This window comes from Ictalurus furcatus, chromosome 14 (genome assembly GCF_023375685.1).
Source record: "Ictalurus furcatus strain D&B chromosome 14, Billie_1.0, whole genome shotgun sequence".
Classification (NCBI taxonomy): Eukaryota; Metazoa; Chordata; class Actinopteri; order Siluriformes; family Ictaluridae; genus Ictalurus; species Ictalurus furcatus.
In genome coordinates this window covers 5,119,281-5,141,227 of record NC_071268.1, presented here as the reverse complement: position 1 = coordinate 5,141,227, position 21,947 = coordinate 5,119,281, and the positions used below count along the sequence as shown (strand labels likewise).

The window sequence follows — 21,947 nt, the reverse complement described above, 5'->3', positions numbered from 1 at the left end:
CTAATTAAGGCCCCTTCTCTCCCCAGCCACACTCAAAGTGAAACGATTCAACTCCTCTGGCCTTGCCCTCTTCCTGGTAGCCCGGAGATGGAAAAGGATGTGAAAGAGAAGAATGCAAATGAAAGAGTTGAGCCCAGTCCAGGGAAATAGAATAGCCCACAGTGATCAATAGCAGTAGGCAGTTCCAGAGAAGAACACACACAGGCTTCAGAGACAGATTGAGCTGGCCACTGTCAGATCAAGGGTGCAGCTGTTCCTGTGCAAATTAATAGAGCACCTTCTTCTCAGTAAAAAAAAAAAAAATAAATAAAAGAGTCTTAGTTTTTTAAATGGTCATTTAGATTACTATAACCTATAACGAACAGATGATACTAAATAACGGCAATCTGCGCAGATTTCACATTTAATGAGGTCAATCAAAGCAAAGCAGACTGCAAACTGTGTTCTGAAAATATCAAAATAATGAACTACTGCATCTTTCCACAATACAAGTAACCTGATCTAAAACTCAGCTGGAAGAATGCATCGTTAGTGGCACACAGCAGCAAATTCTGTCAAGGTGAGAACAAATATCTATCGCCAGTGCTAGGTAAGTGAAAATAACAGCCCTTAGCCAGTATGGTGTTCTTAATGATCATCCCTTTATTAGTCACTGACACCGAGGGATTATGATACCACTGTAATCCTACTCAATCCAAGGTAACTAATAGCTAGCTAGCTAGTATAGGAATAACTAGCAAATCTAATGTACACTATAAGATCAGTACAGACAAAATAAATTTAGTAATGACTGAATTGACACATTTACCTTCTTCTTCTGATGTGTCTGGTCGCTTTATATCTAGTTCATTGTAATCAGACAGTTAGGTAGAAAAGTTTCAATAACTAGTAAATATAAGTAAGCCTCTGAGAGGTGGTGTGGCTAAGAAGGAGCATGGTGGTCTGCTGGGGAATTAATCACACTGAAAATCTCTCGCTCTTAAAAAAATATCAAGCTTTGTAAAAATACGCTTGTCTACAGATTCTTCCTTTTTACTACACATAAAAACAGGATTTGCGAATGTTTTGGTTTGCTTGATATTAAAGCTGCAGAAATGTTTGGATTTATAAGAAACCAATTATTTCACAGTTGGGTGCATGTCCAGTCGACAATCCTGTCTGTTTCAGATGTTGCATATGTTAATTAACTATCTACAACTCAAGTGAGACGTATGTACTGTTGACCAAAGTAATCATAGTTACATGCTAATCACTGAAGTGAAAAGAAAATGTAAAATAAATCAAGCAGCTTGTCTGCCCAAACAGGAACACAACTTGCTTAATAAGTTTGAAAACTTTGAAAATTATGAAGTATACAATAGCTTACATATAGAAAGAAAATATTAAATGGTAATGCACAGCACAATCCACCTTGCACTTTTATTACTACAAACAGACACAGGCACATCCCATGTTTTTTGCTTATAGTTAAAAATGTATGAAACTCAGATCCAGGAAGACTTTCAGTAACATGTAGTCTAAGGTTGGCCACACACTTAAAGATTTTAAGCCCGATTTGCACGCTCCTCACCGATGTGGGTGGGTGGGGGGATTCAAGGCTTGTCGCTACTGACTTTTTGTTCAAAAAATCCTCAATTGTGTGGTGTCTTTACGATTATTTTACTGCTCTAGATCGAGTCGGAGTCTCCCCAATCCCAAATTGTAAATATCAATATTAAATATCATTTTTTTTAAGGAGACAGTGAGGCGGAACTTCAATGAAATGCTACATAATAACCTCGATTTGTTTACTGACTAGAGGCCACATGTTTTCTATTGGCTCACAAGACCAAGGGTCATAAATTTGTATCTCAAAGTTCACAAAAATAACCTTGGCACAAAACAAAAGTAACTGCTACCAGAAGCAAATGCACATCGTTTAAGGACCAGATCTTTTGCCTTTCAATGAATTCACTAGACCAGTTTTATTTGCATTTGCTCTGACTGCTGCTTGAGCTGAGAAAGCAGAAAGTGTAGTTTTCATGTGTCTTTAGTATCAGCACAGCAAGGTGTCAAAATCATAAATGCTACAGCTAAACTGTAGGTGCTGGGACTTCTACATATCTCAGCTCAGAAAGGTGTGATTAAACTAGAGCTGTTTTTATTACCTACTCATCAGCTAATACTGCAGCCTTGTTCATATTCTAGTCAGTCTGGCCTCCATCTGCATCTCTCTCTCTCTCTCTCTCTCTCTCTCTCTCTCTTGCCATCTTTGCATGCAGTCATTTATAGGCAAATGTTATAATTTATTGCCCTTTCTCTTTTTGTGAACAGTTATGAAAAATAGTTTTTTGCAGCCCACTGCATCTGAGGGATACATTTTAAATGAGTAAACAGTATTGACTTTGCTGAGGCAGTTTTATATCATTCAATAGGCACTAGGCACTCCAGCCATGAATCAGCAACCGGTTTGCAAATTGCTTGTGTTTTTTCCTCCACCATTTTGGTGAAGAAGCAAAATTGAATCTTAAATTTTGTTCACTGTTTGACGTTCCTCTGAAGGTGAAATGGAAGGTAGGTAAAAGTCAGTCATCTTGATGGTGGTTTTTCAGTAAGTGCAAATGATGGGAACAGAAATAAAACAGTACACGGGTTGTCTTGTGGTGTCTTGTCTGCCATTAGAACATTTGGAGCAGTGCAGCATCCTGCTGTAATAGGATTGTAGCTGTAGATCATCTCCCATCTTGCTGATGGCAGCAGGATTTAATCTGTCGAGTCATGTGCTACAGCACTCTACACCTGGGACCTCATTTTTTTAAAGGTGCATATGCACAGAGTTTTGTGTGATTTTTGTGTTAAATTTCTCTTGTGGAACATGACTTCCATGCAATTGCTGGTTTTCCCAGTGTTAGTATCTTGACTCCTTTCTTGTCACTGTTAAACCAGCATCAGAAAATGAATCCAGTTCTATCAATTCCAAGGGTTTCCGTTCCATTAATGTGCCGCACATTTGCAATGTATGGAAGCCCTAAGTGGACATCCATTATTAATGTTTTTCTTTGTTGTTTTCTCGTGATTACGACTTCATTTTTTCTTGATCTTGATTTAACCAAAAGTTTTTTCACAACGTAATTTTATCCAGAGAAAATCTCCTTCTTTGTGAATGGGACTGGTGCTACATGCACGTTGGCATCTTCGCCATCATAAATGTAATAATTGCCTGCTGTAGAGATGGACTTTATCTCCACTTTCAGAGAGAGAGATGTGTGTCCCCTTCTCAAGCGTCAGACACTAATGTGGAAGTCGTCGATCCCGCAGGGATGTGGTATTTTTGTAGGCCAAGCCGGAAGTCAGTATCACCCTGGTTCCCTCGACAAAAAGCCAACAGGATTTTTCCATTAGCTTTTGGATTATTGCAGAAAATAAACTCTGTGACCAACAAACGTTTATTATTCTTAAATGTTTCGTTCATTAAGATCATCTTTATCAACGAACACAACCTTTATGAATTTTGAATCCTAAATACAAATCACCAGAAGTAAAAAGCTAATATTAGGCTATAAACGAACGACATCACGGTCACATGACTTCAACGTCACCACCGCTACGCTTCAGACAACTATTTCAAATTGGAAAATACTATAAATTGATAAATCTACAAGCTGGAAAGTTTGAGATGGAATAGTTTGCGAGTATAAACACAACAAGGCTGTAGTAGATGAGTTTTCCTGTTTGGCGTGATGACTTTTAATGTCCCCGACATCCTCTGTAGACATTTAGCCGCTTGTTAGCAACTGTCTTTTTGAAGCCATGTAAAAACTTTTTAAAAAATCCTGAGTGGGATTCTACTGATGTATTTTATGGTGTAATATAAAACGTGAACATATGTTGAGCTTGTGTTAACCACAGACCTTATTTCAGGCATTTATCCAAAAACCCATTCAAAAACCCCAGTGACTTCAGGACGATGGATGTTGAGTACACAGAAAAATTAAGTCAAGATCATGAGAAAACAACTTTTTATGTTGCAATCACTAGAAAATTAAGTCGAGATCACAACTTATTGCATTGAAATTTAAACAAAGACAAAAATATTAAACAGCACAATCTACTCCCTCCCCACTTAAATTAAACTCTTTGCTTTTTAATTTTTTGGAGCATTTCCTGGTGGCACTCACAAAATATAAAAAATATAGAGTCCTTTCTTTTTAGGTAACTGTTGAAGCGCTGTCTGTATAAATATGCCTAAAATATTTGGTTAATTGTGGGTGTGTATGTATTTAAATGAGCTACACACACAAGCAGCAATGCACAATTAGTATTTTATTAAGCTTTATTGCCTACACTTGTTTGTTACATACAGTGTGTAATTTAAAGAACTAAATCTCTGGACTAGTTTAAAGGATTAAAAGTGATGATTTCCACCATCATGCAGCAGTTCACTCTCTCTCCTGATTATTTTTTTCTAATAACAACCCCCCCCCCCCAACTCACTCACTCACTCACTCACTCACTCTCTCTCTCTCTCTTTATTATGTGGTATTCTGAAAGGTCAAAGAAAATGGTTAGGCTGGGATAAACACACCCAAGCCAGGCCAACGTAATACCCATTTCCACCCCCAGCATAGCTGCTTCTTCTCTATTTATGGTGTCACCAAAATGAGCAAAAATTATTGTATAAAATAAACATTACATTTATCTTTGTTTTATTAAATTGTCATCAATCTCATTAGAACTATTTTTTTTTTTAAATAAAAAGTAATGATATATACAGTTTCAAGAATGATGTTTTTACAAATTATTTTTCATTTGGACTTAGTCTGTGTGCCTGTGGTAAAAATATGATGTTGCACACCATCAGCATGTTTAAAATGTGCATGGAGGAGTGGACCAAGGTCCCCATATTCTTTTAATATATTAATTCTGCTCATTTTCTTGAAATGTGCCAATACTTCTGGAGGGTATTAATATGTCAATTTAAAGAAAAGAGAGAGTAACATGATGGTGTCTTTCAGTAGTAATGATATTCTTCCAATTAATAGAATTTTACCTCGTGTCAGGTAGGCAAGTGCAGTTTAGTAGGTTATTACTTATCCATGCAACTAAAACAAGAACGAGATTCAATTTCAAGATCAAGGTGCAGGAAAGGGTCAGGCAATCAGCAAATTGAGGAAACCAGAAATGTCAAAACCAGTATAGCAATACACAATTAAAAGACTGGTAACTGCTGGTGATAAACAACACATATGTGTATACTTTCCAAAGGTGTGGGTGAACCGTGAGCACTTAAACACTGAATGTGGCTGTGGTGGTTATTGAGTCCAGGTATGTGTGCAATCAGTAACTGGGTGAATGTTAACGTGAGAATGTTTGTGTGGCAGTGTTGTAGTCCTTGGTGGCCATGTTTGTAGGCCACCCTGTATTCTGGGAGTTGTGGTTCAGTGCCGATTCCGGCATATCTATGAAAGCTACTTGACCTTTGTTTGATATGTTGTTTTTAAAATGTTTTAAAAAAAACATCGAAATGAATGATTGGGGGGGACATGGTGGCTTATTGGTTAGCACGTTTGCCTCAGTTGGGGGTTTGATTCCTGCCTTTGCCCTGTGTGTGCAGAGCTTGCATCTTCTCCCCATGCTTCATGGGTTTCCTCTCCCAGTCCAAAGACATGTGTTGTAGGCTGATTGGCATTTCCAAATTGGCTGCAGACTGTGAATGGGTTTGTGAGTGTGTGTGTGTGTGTATGTGTGTGTGTGTGTGTGATTGTGCCCTGCGATGGGCTGGCCCCCTCCAGGGTGTCCCCCACCTCATGCCCCGAGTTCCCTGGGATAGGCTCCAGGCTCCCCGCAGCCCTGTGTAGGATAAGCGGTACAGGATGGATGGATGGATAATGACTGATTAATCACATGCCCGCATACAAGATTTGCTTGAATACTTCTATATAATTCTAATAAATATCAAAACACTCAGATACTGTGCACCTCTATATATTCAGTTTGAGAAGCAAGGCATGATTTATTAAACCTGTATTCTACTAAAGCTGTAAGTTCAACTAAATTTTATTTCCAATGCGTACTTCCCATATTGATAACTTCTCCAGCAACAGGATGTGTGTTTGGCATTAACTTGTTTAGTATTGAATTTCCTGCTTAAAGGCTGGGAAACAGAAAAAAAATCCTAATCCATTATGTACTAGAAGACTGAAACATATAAGAGAAATTTCAATAAGGCCTACTTGAAAAGATTGAACCAAAATACAAAAAGCTAACCTTTTTTGCTGTTCTATACTAGTGTTACATGTGTGAATTCTAATAACAATCTTGTGTAAGTTAGCTTAAGTACACTGTAATAGCATGCCTCATCCAAGAACACATGGTGATTTGGAAAGGGAAGCTGAATGTTAAGTAGTTAGCAGAATAAGTAATGCTGCACATAACGGATACATCACAAACAACGTGTTTATAATGGCAGCCACAACACCTGCCACTCTGCAGTGTCTTCCATTTGACATGTTCTCACTTGTTCACTCTGTCTTGTACCCATAGCAGCACTTGTTAATTCAGAGTAATCTGCTTATTGTATAATAGAACCATGTGATTCTTTGAAATTCGGGTACATTTGCTGGCGATCTACACTCAACTAAATAAATTAATTGAATACATTTGGCATTACATTTAAATGAATAAATTTGGTTTCTATGAAAAAGATGGAAATTATTATGGTCAGATAAAAAAAAAAAACTGTAATTCTATATACAGTGCTGTGAAAACGTAGTCTGATTTCTTCTGTTTTTGTGTATATCTCGTATTAAATTGTTTCGGAAATTAAAACAAATCTAAGATAAAACAAAGGTAACCTGAGTAAACAAAAATACAGCTTTTAAATGATAGGTATTATTGAAGCAAAAAGTTATGCAATACCAAGTGGGCCTTTGTGAAACTGTATTTGTAGTTACTAATTCCCCACATCTATGAAACTTCATTCATAATGGGGTTCAGCTGGACTAGACACGACCAGGCTGATTATTGCAAACCCTGTTCGATCAAATCAACACTTAAATAGAACTTTTTCAACAGCATGAAGTTGGTTAAAAGGTGTGTCCCTGAAACACACTATGCCAAAGTTGAAAGAAATTGCAGAAATAATGAGGAAGGAGGTGATTGAAATACCTTTTGAGAGAACGCTCTGTGGATTGATGAGTCGGAAGTTGAACTGTTTGGAAGACAGGGCTCTCGTTACATCTGGTGTAAACCAAATACCAATCATACCTACAGTCAAGCATGGTGGAGGGAGTGTGATGGTGTGGGGATGCTTTGCTGCTTCAGGGTCTGGGCAACTTGCAGTAACTGAGGGAAACATTTTTCAATTCAATTCAATTCAATTCAATTTTATTTGTATAGCGCTTTTTACAATAGACATTGTCTCAAAGCAGCTTTACAGAAATATCAACATGGTATACAGATATTAAAGGTGCGGATTTATCCCAACTGAGCAAGCCACTGAGTGGCGACGGTGGCAAGGAAAAACTCCCTAAGATGTTTTAAGAGGAAGAAACCTTGAGAGGAACCCGACTCAGAAGGGAACCCGTCCTCATCTGGGTAACAACAGTTAGTGTGAAAAAAACATGAATTCTGCTCTCTACCAGAAAATCCTAAAGGAGAATATCTGGTCTTCAGTCCATAAGTTGAAACTCAAGCTCAACTGGATTATGCAGCAAGACAATGATCCAAAGCATAGGAGTAAGTGCAAGTCCTTGAAGTAAATGAAAGTCTGATCTCCAATTATTGGAAGACCGGTTTGGTTGCAGTTATTGCTGGTAAAGGTGGCACAACCAGATTTTATGTTTAAGGTTGCAATTAGTTTTTCACATGGGTGATAGGTGTTGAATAACTTTTTTTTTGCTTCAATAAAATAAATAAATAAAAACTGTATTGTGTGTTTACTCAGGCTGCCTTTGTTTAATGAAAAATGACAGCAAAACTGTCTCATGACAAGAGCTAGCACGTCACTGCCAGGTGGCAGGTGCCTGAGAAAAACGGCCCTTGGTTTAAGTGAGGAGGTTTTTTTAGTCCAACGTTCCTCTGACTAATTCTGGAGAGCTCAATTATCACCCCTTAATCATGCCTTTTGCTGTTCAAGATGTCTTTTTACTCTTAAGACTTAAACCACATGGCTTGTGTGCATGAATTTTCTTTCCATTATTTATGTACTGTTGAGTGAAAGCCATATTGTGTCATCATACTTTTATCTCTGTTTGAGCATGTTGGTATTTAACAGTCAGGTTGCCCACACATGCAGAATGTGATTATGGCACAGGAATGTAAAGCACATGTGATTGTCTTTTTTTATTCCATATTTGGATTTGCTGCTAGTTAGAAATGAAAGATGGCTACAAAAAAAAAAAAAACTTAATTTGGAAGAGAGTGAAAGGTGCTTTGCCAATAAAATAGACTGCAATGCATAAGTATTTTCCCCCAAACTGCTAATTTAAACTGGCAGATAACTTACCATATTTGTGTCTTCCTGACATTTTCACAATTTAAATTAACCAAAAAAAAAAAGGCAGATCAGTCACATGGAAAAAGTAAGTACACCTCTACATTTATCACCCCTTCAAATCCATAAAATTAGAATCAGGTGTTCAAGATTGGGTGCCAGTGATTAGAACCTGCTTAGGGAGTGCAAGTGGTGTCATCATGCCACAATCTAGAGAGTTCTATAAGGACTTCAGAAAAAATGTTGTGGAAGCCTATAAGTCTGGCAAGGGAAAAAGATAAAAAGATCTCCAAATGATTTGAAATACATCATTCCACTGTAAGGAAAATCATCTACAAATGGTGCAGCAAATTCAGCCCAAGAGCAGACCGTTTTGTGCAAAAAGAAGTCCCCAAAATTTAATCACAAAATCTGCTAGTAAGTCTTGCAACTGTTAGTGTCAAAGCATCTACAATCAGAAAGAGATTGCACAGATTTGACCTGCATGGGAGGCGTTCAAGAACAAATGCCTTTGCTGTCTAAAAAGAACATTAGACCAAGACTATGGTTTGCCAGTGAGCATATAGACAAAGACCAGGCCTTTTGGAATAATGTGCTCTGAACAGATGAATCAAAGATAGAGTTGTTTGGCCACAGTTACAGCAGATATGTTTGGTGCAGACCAAAGACAGTTTTTCAGGAAAAGCACCTTATTTCCACCACTTTTTCTTCACAATATTTCCACCACTGTGATGCACGGTGGTGGAAATGTTATGGTTTGGGGTTGCTTTGCTGCCTCAGGGACTGGACAGCTTGCATTCATTGATTCAACCATGAATTCTGCATCATATCAAAGAGTGCTTGAAAATGAGGTCATCTGTCCAAAAGTTGAAATTGAAGCGAAAGTGGACGTTTCAGCAGGATCATAAGCACACTAGCAAATCCTCTAGCAAATCCACTTAAAAAAATGAAGTGGAGGGTTATGGAATAGAGTAGTCAAGGCCCGGATTTGAATCCAATTGAAATGTGGGGGGATTTGAAATGGCCAGTACAAACAAGAAAACCCTCAAATAACTTGCAACTGAAAGAATATTGCATGGAAGAGTTGTCAAAAATTCCAGCAAGCCGATGTCAGAGACTGGTGGACAATTATGCAAAACGCCTACAAGAAGACAGTGTGCAATACAAGCTTCTCAGGCCAAGGGTCTACTTATTTTTTCCACCGAAGAATCTATTCCACATCTATTAATATTTCTGTTGAATAAATGATTGAAAAACAAAATTTCCTTGTGGCTTTGTTCAAGTATATCAACTTTATTAATAGGCACTGTTTCAAAGATGATCAAATGTTTGCTTGTCCAAATATGTCAAAAAAGCCAACAATTTCCATGGGGTGTACTTATTTTTTCAACATGCCTGTATATACAACTCCCCCTATGTAGTAGAGTGCCTCAAAGTGTTTAAGAGCTGATCAGCTCCTAATGTCCAGGTGGTTAAACCATCCTAGGGTATTTCATCAGGAGGAGAAAAAACATATAGGGAGGGTAAATTAATATCACATGACTTTTGCTAATGTTAGCAATACTATAGCAATAACTATCTTTCTAGCAAAGCTAGCATGACAGGGATGAGCTGCTGCACTGCTGTTTCTTGAATATGTGTTGTATGTAGTGAAGTGTATTAAGGCAGTTACTGATCAATATAAATAGAAATTATTCCTCTTAACAAAGAACAGACACAATTACATTGATGTAGTCAGTCCCCTATTCGATTCCCAAAATGGCAGTGATTATACCGTGTGACATCACATAGAACTCAAGGATAGGCACTAGATATATTCTCCAATATAATGTATTAAGAGATGGCAAGTGAATGTGCATATATCTATCAGCGAGCCAATTATAGAAGAAGGTGTAGCAAAAATTACTGTTTGTGGTTTTATTTTATTATACCTTATATTATACTTCACTCTCAAGTTAAAATTGCCTAAATAGTATACTTGTATTATAACTTTAATATGGAAGAAAAATTAGAGATTTATGGTGAAAAGTAAATTTAGCACTGTATTTTAGGATATTGAAGGTAAACAAGTAAAAGAAAAAAAACTCAGAAGAGGCAAACTCCAAGAAACAGATCCCGTCAAATAGTGTGCTTATGTGTATGGCCTTGTGTTGGGGCCAGATGATTATTTCAGAAGAATAAGGCAGGATAACATTTGAAGAAGTGATTATCTTATAAGCCTTGCTCTTTATTGGATGTATGCCAGTTTGCCGTTTGTGCCAGTTGAGAAGATGACATAGAGGTCAAAAACTTTCTTTGAAAAGACAGGGAGAGTGAAAGAACATTAATGATCAGTAAAGATTGTGTGGAGAGCTGTGTGTGCATGTGTGCTCATGTTCATTTGTGTGTATGTTGATAGGGTCTAGTATGTATATGAAGCAGATGCCCTCTGTTGGAGCTCTGCACCTTGTTGCAAACAGCAGCTCCAGGCTGGGGATTAAAGGCTGTCCCATCTGTCAAGCAACAGCTCTACTTCAAACTCCTTCACATCACTCTGCATTCAACCATCCCACTAGGGCCCTATCTCAATCACAGTAACACCTGTGTTCACCTTTATACTCACTTCAGGAAGTACAAGAAACACACACACCAAGAGGATTTAGCACGTGTTAATACATGTGTGCTAACACAATACAACAACTACACGAAGTGCCTAGACAAACAACGAAATAACAACTACAAATATAACAATAACAGCTGGCAAATGTGCAGTGGCATTATTTATAAACAGTGGCAATATAATTAGAAATAGTACAAGTAAGAGTATAAGTACATTTCTTCATCTGTGCTGTTGTATTTTATAAGATTCAATGAGAAAATAAGTAGCCTATATTTTTTTTTGATAAAAACATTCCTACTGACCTGGCCTCTCTAATTGTTATGGCTACACATAAAAGCTTCAAGCTGCCTGTACAGCAGAGGTTCAAAAGTCCATTCCTGGAGGGTCACAGTAGTGGGCAAAGTAATGTTTCTCCTGCTCTAACTGAAGACTCAACTCATAAAGGGCATTATATTTAGGTGACTAGTTCATTCAGCTGTGTTAAACTAGGGAAAATATTGTGCAGTGGTGTGAGCCTTTAGGGCAAGTAATTAAACCTTTCTCTCTTTTCTATCTTTTTGCCTCTGCCACAAAGATTTGTTGGTGGCGGAGGTGTCCCCTTCGACACGGCCGGTGCAGAGTTCTTATTCTCTTGTTCTAGAACTTTAAACGAGTTGTTGGACAGTCTCTGTCTGTTTGAAAGAGAAGAGTGCAGAACTAAATCCAAACTGAGAAGGAATGCTCTCTTATTACAGTGTTGGCCCACAAAGAGAGAAAAGTAGGAATGATAAAATGTAAGGGAGATAAAGGATGGTACGTGTTGAAATGAATTTGTCAGTCTTACTCCGGCTGCATGTGAGCACTACATGAGGGTTGGAGATTCAACGCCATGCAAATGGAAAATGATGTAAAACTCTAGCAAGATTAGAGGTTGTGAGCAGTGTGAGTGAAACTGTCATGGCTTACGTTCTTAACTCTTAGCACTAATAGCAGTGACAGCAGTCTTAGAGGGATTTCTAAGCAGATCATACATATTTAGCTAGAGCATTTAAGAGGGATTGTCACTTGTGTTTTCTCACAGATGGTGCATTTTATTTCTTTTGGATTACCATAAACAGCATGCTTTGCAGTAGAATCTCTGACTTAATTTTTGGGGATAAATGTCAACATGTCAGCCAAGTGATTTGGGGGGGTGTTGGTATCATTAGCATGTACCTGTACAGCTGTCTTGGTACTAATATTAATGATTGATTGGCATCGGTCAATGGGCCAAATGCCCGTTGCCCCTGGCCAATCTCTCTGTCAACACACTCTCTCTCTTCCCTCACTCATTTTGTGAATGCAAGGAACAGCAAAACAGTAAAAATTTTGCTCGTGTCAGGACTTTTGGGTGTGTTATGATGTTTGCTGTAGTTCCGTGGCCTTATTAATAAAGTATGAAAAGCATACATGTACTGTGCATAAGGGGCTTGTTTGTTTTAAATAATATTTAAGGCAGTACTGTTTAATGAGATATATATCTCATGTTATGAAAACAATAAGCTGAGTAAGAGCCACACTACTGACTGCAATCCACTTCTGTCCATGTGTGGTGATTAAATATCCACAGCAGCTTTTTTTTTTAAAAAAAGCTGAACTCTGAATTTACAGTACAGGGATCAGACACATGTTGTAGGTTTGACTAAAGACATTGTTTTCAGGTTCAGTTAATAAATAGCTTCACCTTTCTTGAAAATAGTTCTTTGATTTGCTGCTAAAGAGAAAATGCGTTTATAAACCAGTGAAGGTGGAACAAGATGTAATAGGTAGTCTGACATTTTCATTCTGCATTATGTTTTGTGCTCACTAACCGTAAATGGACTCCTGTGGCATATGAGTTCAGTCACACTGACACAGTAACATTCGGTTTTCACTCACAGCATGTACACAACTTGCCAAGAGCTTAAGAACTAACTAAAGAAAGCCAGCATGCTTCTAATGTTCTTCACAGGTCAACTGCAGTTTAATTTCCTCTGCCCTTGTACATGCAGTGGTTTGTGCGTTAGGGTGTAATTTTCACTCTCTTTTGGCATTCCATTATAAAGAACAATAACAATGTGAATTTTGCGAAGTATTTTACTGAAAGCTATGCTGTGTATGAATATTTAATATATATGAATAATAAAGCCCTTAACTTGGAAGATTAATCTCTCTGCCTGCAAATTATATCTACAGCCAGCTGTCTGCAGCTGCACAAGTTATGTTCTGCAGTGACACATTTATCACCACTAGCAGTTTTGTCTTTGACCATTCTTTCTCCTTTCTGGCTGAATTGATGCAGTTGGTGCATGATGCAGCTGTTAGTCCATACATGCTGCTTGATACCGCATGAATTAAATTATTAATTACTTTCTGAAATTGCTGGTAATACAAGCAGTGCATACCACGCAGTGCCGCTGTTTTATATGAATAGATTCAGTACTGCTGAGCACTGTTCTGGTTTAAAAGAGATATATGGTGGGGACACAATTAATCTGGGATACAGTATTACAAAAATCCTGTTTTGGACTCTTCAGCTACACCATGACTTTAGGTATGTCATAAATACGATATAATAGTGATGCAATGTTTTCATTCTTACTACAATTAATATGAGGAGAAGACCTCTGAAGTTAAGTTTCAGAGAAAATTGATGCAGAATCCAAAATATGCCATCTCCTAGCTAGGCTTAATGTTTCAGTGAAATGTCAAGAATTTAATTTCATGAATCATACATCATCTGAAAATTTGTTTCTGAATAAAAGGCTATTGAGCAAAATTTTAATCAATTTATACTTATTCTTATCATTCGTATCATTATAATTACATTATGAAGTATTCTTGCCACTTTAATACAGAGGAGATTGTTTGCATAGATTTTTAAAACCTACAAAAATGACATTGCATTTCCAACACAAAATCAGAAAGTCTATATTCCAAACACTTGTTATTAAACACAACTAGTCACTGTTTTACTATTTTTATATTCCAAAAATTTCATTTGTTAGATAATTCTGAATACCCCTCTTACCAGCACTGTCTTTTTTTGTGCAGGTAACTGGTAGGATGGTGGCAGTGGACGTAAGTGGGCACAGCTACCTGGTGGCGTGCTGGCAGCCCATCCTAATTCTAATGCTTGCTACTGTGCTGTCCGGCTCTACCACAGGCTGCCCATCCCGTTGCGAGTGCAATGCCCAGGATCGTGCTGTTGTGTGCCACCGGAAAAAGTTGATGTCAGTTCCTGAGGGTATTCCATCTGAGACAAGATACCTAGACCTCAGTAAGAACCGCATTAAAACAATTAACCCAGAGGAATTCTCTGGGTTTCCCAACTTGGAGGAGCTAGAATTGAATGAAAACACCATATCCACCATTGAACCTGGGGCCTTTAACAACCTGTATGGCCTTCGGACTCTTGGGCTGCGCAGCAACAAGCTTAAACTTATTCAGCTGGGTGTATTCAAAGGCCTCAGTAACCTTACCAGGCTTGATATCAGTGAGAATAAAATAGTTATCCTGCTAGACTATGTGTTCCAGGATCTCTATAATCTACGCTCTCTGGAAGTGGGTGATAATGACCTGGTGTTTATATCCCACCGAGCATTCCATGGCCTCAACAGCCTGGAACACCTGACACTGGAAAAGTGCAACCTGACCTCTGTTCCCACAGAGGCCTTTACTCATTTGCACAGCCTCAACACTTTGTGTCTGCGCAATGTCAACATTAACAGCATCAGAGATTATTCTTTCAAACGCCTCTCTCGTCTCAAAGTTCTGGAGATTGCTAATTGGCCATACCTGGACACAATGACTACTAACTGCTTGTACGGTTTGAATCTTACATCCTTAACGATCACCAATGCAAATTTAACCTCGATCCCATATGTGGCACTCCGCCACCTGGTTTACCTACGATTCTTAAATATGTCTTACAACCCCATTGTAATCATTGAAGGGAACAAGCTACATGACCTGCTCAGACTGCAGGAGTTTCATCTAGTTGGTGGTAGACTGGCTATAATAGAGCCATATTCATTTAGAGGACTCAACTATCTAAAGATCTTGAATGTGTCAGGGAATGCTCTAAATACCTTGGAAGAATCAGCTTTCCACTCAGTGGGAAACCTGGAGACACTGGTGCTATATGACAACCCTCTGGCATGTGACTGTAGGCTTCTCTGGGTATTCCGTCGCAGGTGGAGGCTCAACTTCAACCGCCAGCAGCCCACATGCACCTCACCTGAGTTCGTCCAGGGAAAAGAGTTCAAAGATTTCCCTGATATCTTGCAGCCTAATTACTTCACCTGCCGCAAATCAAGAATCCGGGAGCGCAAAGCACAGCAGACGTATGTGGACGAGGGAACAACTGTGCATTTTGCATGCCAGGCAGATGGAGATCCAGCCCCAGTTATCATGTGGCTTTCCCCACAAAAGCAGTTCATTACCCCAAAAACGATAGGAAGACTTACCATGTTTCCCGATGGTACTTTAGAGGTGCGCTACGCTCAGATCCAAGACAATGGGACATATGTGTGTATTGCAAGTAATGCAGGTGGAAACGACACTGCTGTTGCTCACCTTCATGTCCACAGCTACTCTCCTGACTGGCCCAACCAGCCCAACAAAACCTTTGCTTTCATTTCTAACCAGCCCAGCGACAGCGGTCCCAATGGGACAAAAGCTACTGTTCCTTTCCCCTTTGACATCAAGACTCTTATCATTGCCACCACCATGGGATTCATCTCTTTCCTTGGAGTGGTATTATTCTGTTTGGTATTGCTGTTTCTGTGGAGCCGGGGTAAAGGTAACACTAAACACAACATCGAGATTGAGTATGTACCACGTAAATCAGATGCAGGACTAAGCAGTGGTGCTGCTGATGCACCTCGCAAATTTAATATGAAAATGATTTAATCCATGCTAGGAGTGTTAAAGACACCGTAAACACTGAATGATTGTGAGTAAAATATGAAACCCACCTTGACTAACCACTGGATCCTGCAATTTACTGTATAGAGGAAGTCTTTATGATGTTGTGTGTTTGATGTTGAAAAGGAAGGAGAAAAATACTGTATTTCTCTGTGATGACATTTTCTGCTTGGCCTTCAGGGACCATTTCTTGAAAGACAATTTTGTTGTAAAACATTCAAGTGGAATTTTATGGGAACAAGGAAAAGACTAATGAACCCTTCTCAATGTTCGTGTGAACCGCCAAAACACAAAAGACCATTGTCCTCCTTTGCTGTCCTTTTGCCTGCATTATGTGTTATTGTATGATTTCTTTTTAATATTCAAACAGAGATAGTTTTATCATACAGCAGCAGTAGACATTTCTGGGTTGATAAGCACATTAACTAGTTCAGTGCTACACTAAAATATCATTTGTTTCAGATGATCACTGCCACACTCCTTGAATACTGTTGGTATCCAAGTCAAACACTGCACTATCACATACACTGTACAGACCATTTTTTCAAGACAGTAGTGTGTTTTTTACACAAATGAGACACACGAATAACTGAAAGATTAAAAGAATACTAGGTTAAAAACACACAGTGCTTGAATTAGTTGGTATAATTTAAAATCAGTTTTATTTATATATTTACTTTTGAGAATAAATAATGAAAGTCTTAACCGATTAACAAGTCCTACAACCGATTGATAAGTCCTACGACCGATTGATAAGTCATACAATCGAATGATAAGTCCTACAACCGACTGATGAGTCCTACAACGTATTGATAAGTCCTACAACCAAGAGATTTGAATGTAATTTTTCAAATCACATAACTTGGCTCCCTGCCAGGTGACATTCAACTCTCACAGGTCTGCATTCAGCACATTCAGCTTTTTCTACAGGTGTGGTTTGGTGCCATCACACGTCCACTAGATTCCTCACTACAGTGGAGCTGCATAGCTTTTGATTTCATTCAGTATGGTTTCTTTTCAGCTCTGTGAGGCCTGGAGTATGCATTGGTCAATTACACATTTGGAAATTGAATGTAAAATCAGACTGTGTAGGTATTCATTCATTTCGACCTTGACATACCGATATGGTTACATATTTTTAAATTCCTTTCGGAGCAAAAATGTGTTATGCAAATTGAGGAAAATGTACTTGCAGACGTTTTACAGCATTGAAACACTGCATGTGTTAGTGTGTCACAGACTATAGAAGCCTATTAGGCTCAAATATGCAAATATGCAAATGCAGGCCATGCAAATTACAGAGGAGTGCATGAAACAGAGGAGAGTATACCTTTCCACAACAGTTAGATTTTCAGATGTGTGGATGCAGTGTTATGGCAAATGTAGTCAAACTTGGTAACACTTTATTTGTATTGTACATGCATAGAGCATTCATAACACATTCATAAGCATTATATACGTGTTTTATAAAGCCATGATGGAGGGTTTATAAAAACTCTAGTAGTTTTCAACACTACGGTGACATCAGATATTTCTATGTGATTTTACATGAAACAGAGAACAGAGAAAATCCCTCAATTATCATTATTCTTATGAACAGGCACATTTATGACAGGCATAAAAGGTATACATACTGTAGCAGTTCTTATGTGTGTTATAAATGAGAATTTGATTACTACTTAGTTTGAGAACATAAAATGATTCATTTTGCTGGAATGTGGGATTTGTAAATCAGTGAAATTGTATTAGAATAGTGATTCACAATAGTTTAAAAGTAAATGGTCTACCAGCATTTCAGTTGATGTGTACTCAGCTCCCTGCTGCTATAAAAAGTAGATTAAGTAAGTATACCTGCCAAAAAGGAACGATGAGAGGCTTCATGAATGTGTTGACAAAATTTTCCAAGAAATTTAAAAAAATAATTTAGTCATCAAAACTCAAACCATAATGGTAAGTAGGGGTTTTTGCTTATCGCTCTTTCATGTGAAAACAAAGCAAAATGCTTCATGAAACTTCATTCCATGAATTTTGACATAAGCCTTAAATAAATCTTAAGGTATTACTTAATATATTTATGCAATGCGTGTGAGTGTTATGAAGGCCCGATATAAGTACACTTCAAATAAAGTGTTACTGTAAGTAGTGTAAAGAAATTATTGTGATTTTTAGCAGACAGCAGGCTTCTGCGAAAGGTTCATTCTCGATCATCTCAATTCAGAGCAACTGAAAAGCACAGCAGTAAGTAGGAGTTTAACAGGTAAATCTGTATTTACTTACAGATAAAAGATAAAAGGCACTTTACCTAAAAGTCCCACAGCTGCCTTTTGTTATGCTGATTGCACACTGTAGCTCAGCTCTAGCTGAATGCTAATAAATCTATCGCAAACTAATGGTGGATAAGTAGTGGCTAACATTGCCTGTTTAGACACTGAGAAGTTAGCATGAAAAGTCAATATAACATTAGCTAGGACACGCATATAGTAAAATGAATACAATGAGGGGTAATAGGAAATGTTTCATAACATTACAGATTTGTTGTTTCAGTTTGTCTTATAAAGGGAGCTACTGCATTAGCATTACAAGCACAAGGATAGAAATATTTTGCACTATGACTCATGTGGTCATAGTTTTGCTGACTAGTTATTGCTAATGAGAGACTGATATGTGGGATATGTAAGTGACTAAGTAAACTCTGACACATCTGCGAGGAGCTATAGATGAGCCACTGAAATCCCATCAACCTGAAACTCAAACATACAGAGCTTCATAGTGTTCAAAATGCTGTTTTCCTCTTTGTTAGTAATATCGGTATATCAGTGGAAGGGGACAGGTGTGAGTAGGCTCATGGGTGCTTTTAAATTGTAAAATGGCTTTTTACTTATCCTTTAGCTTCTCTTAGCCATACTAATCCTAATTTGATTGAATAGATTTATGAAAAATAAAATAATAATAGTAAATTTTGAGACTACTAAAATGAGAAATTTCTGCTTGGACCAACCCTGCCAGATCACCTTCCGTTAAATTTATTTCCCTCTCTTTTTCTTCTGTGTCCATCTTAATAGTAGCCTACTGAATATTTTTCTAGAATATGGGACACAGGTAAAGAACAAATACATTAAATAGATTTGGAAAAAAAGAACCTGTAAGATAATAACTTAATAAATAATACTCAATAATAGGGAAAGCTAGTAAACATTGACCTGTTATATGAATATTACATGTAATCATGGAACTTGTCATTGGACTCTTGATTCCACGAGGCCAAGATGATATAACAGTGATGGTAGTACCTCTTAATTCACTTTAAAAAATCGGAAAGAGAACAGTTTGATGTCTGTGCTCATTTATGGGTAATATTAATGAGTAAGGGCCATTTATGTTTGTTTCTTTGCACCTCTTTAAGTGGCATGCAAATGCTTATTCTGATTCATATGTTGTGCACAAAGTTTAACAGAATGTGGATCTAAAAAAATTGCAGGAGCTTAAGGGAGCTATATTTTTTGTATTATATATTCTATTACAGTTATATGATTAATCTATACAGCATATTTGATTATAATATATTAGCCAGTAGGTCTTACAAAAGTTGCTATGTATGCTATGTTTGGTCTTGAAGTGACAAGAGTGACCCCAGTTCTATTTTGGCATTTATTAATGCCATTTTATGTTTACATAACAATACATCTCCTGGTTACTATTTTTGGATTAAAAACTTTCCAATTTCATAATTGTAGCAAGTAAGTTATTGAATAAGTGAGTATGGATAGTCATTAATTTGATCAAAGTTAATGTGCTTGACAACCCTGATGTTCATGTTGCCTGTAATAATTTGCTGCAGCCTTATGATCCAAAAATGATTGATTCATTTAAAAATGCTTAGATTTCAATCTATCACTATTTGAATAAACATTCCCAAAACAGTCCCAAACAACTTTTTTTTTAATAGGACTTGTAAAAATGAGATACTTTTCCATAATAATATAAGTTGCACAAGCAGTTAAAGAGTGGATAATGAAATTATACATATTGTGATTCTGGCTTTCCAGGAGAAAATATGTGTGTGATGTTCTTACCTTAGTGAAATTCTTTTTATGTGGTTGTCAGAGCTTTGTGGTTGTGAGGGGGATGAAGCAGGATTGAGTGTCAGTTTATAGACAAAGTGGGTTAAATGCCAGAGTAATTGTTTTTTGATCTTATGCCGATGGGATGCACAGATAATGGAGGAGCACAGATGGTTTAACTTATTTTGATAAATTTAAAAGAAAATTCTATTCACATACAGGAGTGAGCTGCTCAGACACCTTATAATGCCATTTGTTGATGCTTTTTATGTTTCAAACCTCCAAACCTACTGTGCTCATCTTGTGCAAACTCTCTTTCAGAAAAGACCAAGAAAATGCTATCTACTCATTTTGTTCTACCTACATCCCAAGATGTTATATAATGTGGTCCACAATCTTCTTTTATATTGGGGGAAAAATCTCAAATATGAGAAAAAAAAATGTTCCGATTGTTTTGTGCAATAAAAGGTAATATGCAGTTTTTTTTTTAATTAACAGTTTTATTGATGTTGAGTTGTTGAAAATATGGTATGTTGTATTAAACAATCTATGGAGATTTCATAAAAATAACAAAAAAGCCTATCTTGATTTAACAATTCAACCAATGAAAATCATTTAATGAGAAAAAAAAATGTAGGCTGTTTAATCGCACATTTTTAAACACAAAACACATTTTTAAACACACAAACAAGTTAATTTGTTTATGAACTTCTCACTAATCAGCTTAGACTTACTTCACAGAAAGACAGTGTCAGTCTGACATTCACTAAGTTACTTGAAGTGTTTGAAGTGTTTGTGCAAAATGCATAAACACAACTTATCCTCAGAATGTAAAATATTTTTGTTTATCTCACTTTAAAAAACAAAACAAACAAACAAAAAAACCAGTCATGTTTGTCTTGGATCATCCAAAGTAACAATTCTCATCTGAATGAGCAATTGTTGGAACTTTTTCTGAGATTTTTGGGGAATGAGCCCAGGAAAACTTTTAAGTTTACTTTGCTAAGAGATAGGAGTATGTTTCATTACTTTTACTGTTGATTTTCATGAAGCAGCTTGTGTGAGGGCAGTACAGTTATACAACATGGCTCCCTGCAAAGTGACAATGAGTTCTCACATGGCTGCACTCAGTGCCTTTAGCTTTTGGAAAAGGGAGCTAGATGCATTACCGTCATACACCCACTACATTCCTCATTACAGCGGAGCATCGTGAGAATTTAAATGTCATCTATTAGCCATGTCAAGCTTTTCTAATAATGTTTTTGCAGGTTATTTGCTACAACAAACATTCTGTACAAGTAGATGAATTAAGGAAAACTTTATGGCTCAATATCAGAATCCCAGAATTGTCAGGTAGGACCTTATTCCCTGTTCTCAAATTAAAATAACATAATGTAAACAAATAAGACAAAAAACATGGGAAACTGTAATATAAAATAGGTCACCCTTGGTGAACAGATCTCAGGGGAGAAGTCAGACAAAGAGCAATCCTAAAGACCCCTTTTACAAGAAAAAAAAAAGCTATGTGTACCCTGCCTGAACGCACACATATAACCCAGTCAGGCTCAGCCTGAAATGGTGACATGGAGCCACCTTATGGGTTCACCACCTGCAGGATGAAGGGTGGGTCTCAAGTTCAATGCCAGTCAGGTGGCAGCCAGGAAATGGACAGTCTTAGATAGATTAGAGACTTGAATTGTCAATAACAAACAGTTTCTTCCAAGGTTGTTCATAAGTGTAGCTGTTACTAGAGCACATTGGGCCAAAGGTCAGTGATTAATGTTGTGATTGTGCATATAAGACATGAGACTTTTGGAAGCTCTAGCAAAAAAGAGGAGCAGAACTGTCAACTGATCACCACTTGGTGAGGAGAGCTACTCGTTGCACA

At 37.5% G+C, this 21,947-nt stretch overlaps 1 protein-coding gene across 5 annotated transcripts in view; it reads left to right on the top strand.

The window, feature by feature from the left end:
* lingo1a (leucine rich repeat and Ig domain containing 1a) overlaps positions 1-20,531 on the top strand; it is a 160,536-nt gene extending 140,005 nt beyond the window's left edge. For 4 of the 5 annotated variants that reach the window (XM_053640962.1, XM_053640963.1, XM_053640961.1 and 1 more), the window contains one exon: positions 14,124-20,531. In XM_053640962.1, coding sequence (XP_053496937.1) covers positions 14,136-15,983 — 1,848 coding nt within the window. In that variant the 5' untranslated portion in view covers positions 14,124-14,135 and the 3' untranslated portion in view covers positions 15,984-20,531. Of the gene's footprint in view, positions 1-11,436; positions 11,865-14,123 lie in introns of those variants that run through there. The other variant, XM_053640960.1, reaches the window with a different exon arrangement.
* The last annotated feature ends 1,416 nt before the right edge of the window (positions 20,532-21,947 follow it).